Genomic DNA, 7,036 nt, shown 5'->3' with positions numbered 1-7,036 from the left:
AATGGTGGCTAAAATTATGTTAAATTTCAACTTTACAATGTTACTTGGGCAAAAAAAAAGCAAAATCAGAGCTATGTTTAATAATTGTTTTTATTTTGTATATACTCTTCGGAAAGAACAGCTTCTTCTGGCTATTTAATTCCACTGTATAGCAAATAATGAAAAAAAGGATAATGAGAGTAAGAGAAGAAATGGTATATAAGATATCTTATAGTATAAACGCGAGACAAGTGTCACAGTGTCATTTTTTATTATCTTTAATATAATTATTAAATGTGATTTTTTTTTAAATTATTCATGCAATATTTTATAGCTAACAATAAGTATGATTAAATTCAAAGGCTTGTTGATTGTTATATTAACTGTTTAATTAAAAGTTTTATAATTAGTTGTAAATTTCTTACTTTTAAGCCCTCAGGGTCCCTTTAATGGTTATGAAATTTTACTGTGAATTGTCGGTTTTAAATTTAGCCAAGGAAACAGTATTGCCAACATTAATTTGGGTGCATGTGAGGATCAATCTTAGCGTTCACGAATCGAACAATAGTGTAACATAACCTTTCGTCAACTAAACTTGAACGAAATTACTGGAGTTTTGTTTATTAGTATCGCATCGATTTTTTTTCTTCTGGCATTTAGTGGATTGTGATTATCACGCAAGAACTGCTAAACACGATTGATATCAGATCGTATCATCGATGCTGCATGATTCAACCAGCGCGTGATGATCACATAATAGCGGCGTACGCACCGCAAGAATGGCAAGCTATTTATCCATCGCGAGAAATGATTTTCCCAAATAATCACGGACAGCAATGAATCAGATATTATGTTGCCATCGACTGGTTACTTCAAGACGATAAATTGTCCGTTTTATGATAACGGATCGTGCGATCGACCTTATTGTCACTTCAAACATGCCAGACGAGGTGAGAGTATACGACCTCAGTCTTTTGCACGCAATTTTATCTACAATAGTCATTCCTTAAGTTTTATTTTTGTTTTGATTGGATAAATTTTACAAGAAAATTTAATGCACATTGAATCAGTATAATTTTTATGCTACCAAATTGTAATTTTTGAGATAACATTTCAGATCTTTTGTCCATGTTCTTTATGTTTATGAAAACATACAGTATTAGAGAATCCACAAACGTGTTGCATCATGTTATTAAAGACTATTGTAAAAGCACATTGTTATATATAATATATGTGCTTCTATCCAGTATCATATTTTTATAGTTAATTATTGATTGTTTTTCATATCAAGTAGAATATAAGAGTTAAAAATTTAATGTATGAGTTAAATATTTAGTTCTAGATGTTTAATGAAAGTTCAGAATTTATACAAAAGCGATCAATTATACATGAATAAATGAGTAATGTGTTTTTTTTTTATTGGCAGAAGATACAGGAAGCACAGTTGGGGTGGTGGAAGCCCAAACAGCGGGACAAGCACAGGAAAACAAACCTGCTGATGTTGTGGCTTCAAATTCCAATATGCTTCAACATTTAGTGACGGAAGCTGTGAAAAAAGTGCTTGCAGATCAGGAAGTCACAAATACCGAAAAGGTTTCACAAAACATTGTCTCTCAAGTAGTGGAAGGACTCAAGCCAACTCTTGTCTCTGGTTCTGCTACCTCTGTACGCAATGCAACACCAAATATAGGAAAGCATATTGCAATTCCTCCAGCTGTTACAAGACCAGTCGCGTGTGTTTACAATCCAACACCGATAGCTGAACTGAAGAAACGGCACATACCGGTGATCTCGTATATGCCAACCAGAGAGAGTAGAGTAGCTGTGAAACGTAAACCCTCGCCAGAAAGGGCTAAATTATGGTTAAACGATATTCAGGAATCCAGCAGTTCTCAACAACCTGAAGTTACATATAAACCCACCGCAATAGTCAACTCGACTGACCAGGATGCTATACAAAATTATGTACCTACTGTTAAATCAGATTTACTTTTGTCAAATTCATATGAAGATAGTAACTCGAATGATTATCAGTCCAAATTTAAAGAAGAATATTATCCGAGATCTAAGAAAAGAAGAGAAGAGTACGTTCCTAAAAAAATTAAAACACCATTGAAAACAGTCCAACAATTAAATGATACTACTTTGAATTCGTTTGAGCCAGAATTTAATGTGATCGATGAGATTCTCACTACTGGTCGCACTGCTCCTAATGTACTGGAACATGTCAAAGCATCTGCTAGTGAAGATTCTCAGGATTATTCTTTGGAAATGGAATCTAAATTCTCTGATGATGAATCTATTGAAGATATATCCAAAGATGAAGATAAGGAGAGCGTTAAAAAGGCTGAGCAAATAGAAGATGTTAATGAAAAAGAAAAGGAGAATCTACAACATACAAGACCTGACACTGTAGATAAACAAATGAGCAATAAAGATAAAATTTACAACAATCACTATGATGCCAAAACAGGTGATACACAAACTAATGATAGATCTAAGCAACATAAAGCTAATTATGCAAGTAAATCGTCAGACAAAAAAGAGGAAAGTATGAAAGAGAACACTGATAAGGATAAGGAAAGACGCAAAGATCACAATAAAAGCAAGGAAAAAAATAGAAAAGATTATCACAGTTCTTCAAAAAATAAAGAACGATGTAAGCATAGATCAGATTCTAGAGATTCTAGAGATAGACATGGTTCCTCTTCTAGTAGAAACAAAGATAAAATAAGAAGCAGTCGTGATGGTAAAAATTCTTTACGTAGTAAGGAACATTCAGATTCACGAAAACATAGACGTGCCTCTCCGAAGAAAGATCGGAACAATCATCACAAATCTAGCCGACACGATAAACACAAATCTACATCAAACTCATCTAGCTCCAAATCGAATAAGCATACATCAAGCAAAAGCAATAGAAAGCATCACTCAGAGTCGACTCGAAGATCTAGTGACTCCTCCAGGAAATCTAGCAAATATAAAGAAAGTAGTAGTGAAAAAAATTCATCAGATAGATCTGATAATTCTGAAGATGGTTATCATTCCTTTTTAAATGATGAAATTTTGGAATTATCAGATTCCGATCACGATGTACAAGAAGAATGCTTAAAAATTTTTCAGGTAAATATCGAAACACAACCTCTAATATTTATAATGGTAATATTTATGATGTATAATATTATAAATAATCCCTCACAGAGTTTATTCAACATTTGGTTTATATGTTTATCTTTTTCTATTACTATTAATATTTAAATAATTCAGATACGAATGTCAATTAAAGATACTTAAAATTTTCTGATTTATTGAGTGTAAAATAACAATTTTCTTATTTATAAAAATGATTTTAATATATTAGAAAGAAGCTTTAATTAGTACTGCTTGTATTTATTTATTTTTAAGGAATATCAAGCCTCTGATTATCCAAAACTAGTATCAGTGAAAAAATCTTTAAAACAAGAAACCGAAGATGTAGAGGAAGTCGGTAAAAAAAGGGTTGCACATTCTTCAGCAGCCACAACCGTCACCAGACAGCTAGGTCCTAGTCAGCCACCAAAAAAACTCATAACTCCGCAGCAGAAAATGTACGAACGATGGCGTTTGATGAAAGAAGCGGCTGCCGTAAAGGCTGCAGAGAAGGCAACAGCTGATATGAAGACTCAAGTTACAATTGCATCAGCAGTTCAGTTCGCGAGTAATTTACATAAAGAGCATACGGAGTCCACCTTGTCAATGAGTAGTGGTGATCAGTCGAATACAAATGGTAGGTTGAATACATAAGATTTATGTGAGTTAATTATGTAATTATAAATTGTTGTTAGTAATGCATATTGCAGGTCGCATTAGAATCGCTCATGTCCCATATGCCAAATCTCTTGCAATGGAAAAGAAAAAGGTCACAGTAACAATAGGAAAGAGCGGGGATGATAAAGAAATGAATAACAAAACCATAGCGCAAACTACGAAAGGTGGTATGCGTGTTGCTCATGTTCCACAAACTGTAAGTTTTAATGTAAAATTATATAAAGCTATTACATATTTTTGGCACAATTTGTCTATTCTAGTTTTTATGTTGAATACAAATTCTCTGTCTATAATGAATTATAATATATCTAGTATGTTCAATTTATGCATTATGTAGATACCTCATCTCGTACGTCCAGAACCACTTCAAGTTGCTACTCAGAAGTTTCCCTTAAATGTTCGTCAGTATTATATTAATATGATGCACGACATATGCGTTCAGATTTATACGAGTGGCGATGATGCGGCGCAACGTGCTGTCAAAGAAGAATTTGCGTGTCATGAAAGATGCAAAGCTCTTGCAGTATACAAAAATTCATGTATGTTGGCAGCTCATAGACTAAGAAAAGAAGTCGATCAGAGTACAACCGATGAGAAATCGGCTGGCTCGAGTTTCGGTATGGTATCTCATGAAGCAATGCTTGCCGGTAAATCGAAAGGTTCTTGGAGCATAGTCAAGACCAAAAGAAATGTGATAAATCTTAAAGGATCTGCGCTTTACAACATGCTCAAGAAATGGATTTTGACAGAAACACAACTTAGAGATAACGGGTTTCCGCGTAAACATCCAAATGGTACAAAGGTAAAATAAAAAGGAATTAATATAGATTTGTAGAAGTTGTTAGAAATTAAATGATAAGACAAACAATAATTAAAATTGTGATATATGTAAAAAATTCTTTTTTTTTTATTGAAATAGCATTTTGTGTTTAACAAGATATATTTTATAGGGGCAGGCGAAAGTGTACGTAATAAATGCACGGAATCAAAGTATTTTATCAAAAGTGCCTAACGAAAGAATATGCAGCCGATGTGGACAAGCGTATATGGTGGATAAACAGAGCTTTCCTATACTACAACAAAATTGTATATATCACTGGGGAAGGAAGTTCACAATAAGAGGCGAGGGCAAGTATAGTTGTTGTCAGCAATACGGATCTGCTACTGGTTGTTGCGACGCAAAGACACACGTATGGGATTACACAGATTACGAAAATCTTCGTGGTTACGTTAAAACTTTATCGAAAGGTATGGTTTCAGGTTTTTGTATATATAATATACAAATGTGTCATATTAAATACAAATTCTTTGTCTATATGTGTCTATAATTAATTGTAATATATCTAAGTTTTTCAATTTACACATACGGATATGTATTTTACAATTATATTAATAATTTTTTATATGCAAAGATGTTCCTATTGACGAACAAGGCGTTTATGCGCTTGATTGTGAAATGTGCTATACTACACAAGGCTTAGAACTAACCAGAGTGACAGTTATTGACGAAGATTGCAACGTGATATATGAAACATTAGTCAAGCCACAGAATTCAATAATCGATTATAATACAAGGTAAATACAACAAGATTTACAATCGATTAGATATGTTTTCAAGATATAAAGCAATAAATAAAGTAATTTTATGTATATAATTTTCTGTAATAGATTCTCAGGGATTACAGAAGAAGATATGAAAGATGTAACAACGACTATGTTAGATGTACAAGCTACACTATTAACAATGTTCTCGAGTAAAACAATCTTGGTAGGTCACAGCCTTGAGAGCGATTTTAAAGCTTTGAAGCTGCTCCATGATACCGTTGTGGATACTAGCGTCATGTTTCCGCATAAAAATGGATATCCGCAAAAACGAGCATTAAAAAATCTTTGTTCAGAATATCTCAGAAAAATTATACAAAATGATGGTGAGCTAAATTTTTCATATAAAACTACGCAGATTAAGGAAAAAAAAAGAATTAAATTTAAATATTTAATAATCTGTATTTTTCAGTCGGTGGTCATGATAGCAAAGAAGATGCTGTTGCTTGTATGGAGTTGGTTCAATGGAAAGTAAAGGAAGAAGCGAAATTGCAGTGAGCGAAATGTAATTACAATGAGCAGCATATAAACAAATATTATCGCGATTACTGTATGTTTGTTACAGTTTTTGCCAACGGATGCGCCGACTGGTAATGTCGCGCAAACTTTACTGCACTATGTATTATACTCTGTGTATAAATATGTAATATAACCTCATTACACACGTCGGCTTAAGATTTTTTTTTCAGATTAAATTGGACATTGTAAGAGATAAAAACACATATGCGATATCAACTCTCATGACATTTACTAGAATACAAAGAGAATCGATATGAGAATTTTCTCGATTCTGATATGCATCACAATATTTCGATTAATATTTTTATACTTCGTTATATTATTACTTATTTATATTTTATAGCATTAAAGAAACGAGATATGTTGCACCTGTTTGTTGACTGACTCAACCTTGCAATATAGATATACTTCAAGAATCTGCAATAAAACAGAAATACAACTTGATATTATATATATTTAGCTTAAGTAATAAATTTCTTTTTTTTTATATTCACACCTCATTAATTCTTTCGGTACAGAGGATTGATACGTAGCCTAAAAAAATGTTCGTGTAGATCTATGCATAGATATGCTGTTCAAGTAATGTTTATTGCAACCGCAAAGTGCATGTCAACATGCCATTCTAACCTATAAATCTGACAAACCGAGCTGATAGTAACTATTTCACGTTGTTATGCTAAGTACCAATAAAATTAATTTTGTTTTCGTAGTTAATTGATGATATCTTTCAAATTAATTACTTGAGATAGATCTTGGCCTTATTAGACGCGCTAAACTTTTTTTGCTGATGACACTTGCACTTTCCGCGAGAGTACAATTGATAATCTCATCGACCCATGTATCCCGAGTGACACCGAACAAAAGCCGAAGTCAACCGATGATGCTGACACGTCGGGCTGTGTTATTATGTAGGTCAATGCCCCAAATGTCTAGCAAGTGTCTAGACGATAGAATAAAAATAGACTGTCGCATTCCGTGCGCCGCGCGTTTCCGCGTACCGCGTCTATTTTTAGATGCACCCACTGAATTTTTAAAACGCTCTAACTTTGCGAAAAATTGACGTAGCGACCTGCGACAAAGACGGATCTTCTCGGTTTTTCATGCTGCAAATGTTTGTGCACACTGCACA

The 7,036-nt window shown here is 33.4% G+C and overlaps 1 protein-coding gene and 1 long non-coding RNA gene across 5 annotated transcripts; one reads left to right on the top strand and one right to left on the bottom strand.

Moving 5' to 3' along the window:
- Positions 1–496: 496 nt before the first annotated feature.
- Positions 497–6,275, top strand: LOC105675054 (RNA exonuclease 1 homolog). Of its 4 annotated transcripts, XR_001101217.2 has the most exons (10): positions 497–929; positions 1,406–3,102; positions 3,385–3,745; positions 3,804–3,982; positions 4,124–4,588; positions 4,737–5,034; positions 5,199–5,361; positions 5,455–5,714; positions 5,801–5,978; positions 6,078–6,275. XR_001101217.2 is itself a non-coding variant. In XM_012371849.2 (9 exons), the coding sequence occupies exons 1-9, from the start codon at positions 830–832 to the stop codon at positions 5,884–5,886; spliced, it is 3,606 nt and encodes a 1,201-aa protein (XP_012227272.1). In that variant the 5' UTR covers positions 497–829; the 3' UTR covers positions 5,887–6,275. The 4 variants fall into 4 exon arrangements, 3 of the variants coding, with proteins under 3 accessions (XP_012227272.1, XP_012227271.1, XP_012227273.1); XM_012371849.2 differs by having other exon boundaries at positions 1,409–3,102; positions 5,801–6,275; XM_012371848.2 differs by having other exon boundaries at positions 5,801–6,275.
- On the bottom strand, positions 6,113–7,016 carry LOC105675055 (uncharacterized). Its single transcript, XR_001101218.2, has 2 exons — positions 6,404–7,016; positions 6,113–6,324 (listed from the first exon to the last, which is right to left on the bottom strand). It is a non-coding gene; the product is annotated as an uncharacterized lncRNA (long non-coding RNA).
- Positions 7,017–7,036: the final 20 nt, after the last annotated feature.

This window comes from Linepithema humile, chromosome 1, assembly GCF_040581485.1.
Source record: "Linepithema humile isolate Giens D197 chromosome 1, Lhum_UNIL_v1.0, whole genome shotgun sequence".
NCBI classification, from domain to species: Eukaryota; Metazoa; Arthropoda; class Insecta; order Hymenoptera; family Formicidae; genus Linepithema; species Linepithema humile.
This window is presented reverse-complemented; position numbering and strand designations above follow the sequence as displayed.

Coding starts and splice junctions, on each gene's coding strand:
- LOC105675054 (XM_012371848.2), top strand. CDS start 830: ATGTTGCCATCGACTGGTTACTTCAAGACGATAAATTGTCCGTTTTAT. Junction 3,983..4,123: donor TTGCTCATGTTCCACAAACT/GTAAGTTTTAAT, acceptor TGCATTATGTAG/ATACCTCATCTCGTACGTCC. Junction 5,715..5,800: donor AAAAATTATACAAAATGATG/GTGAGCTAAATT, acceptor TGTATTTTTCAG/TCGGTGGTCATGATAGCAAA.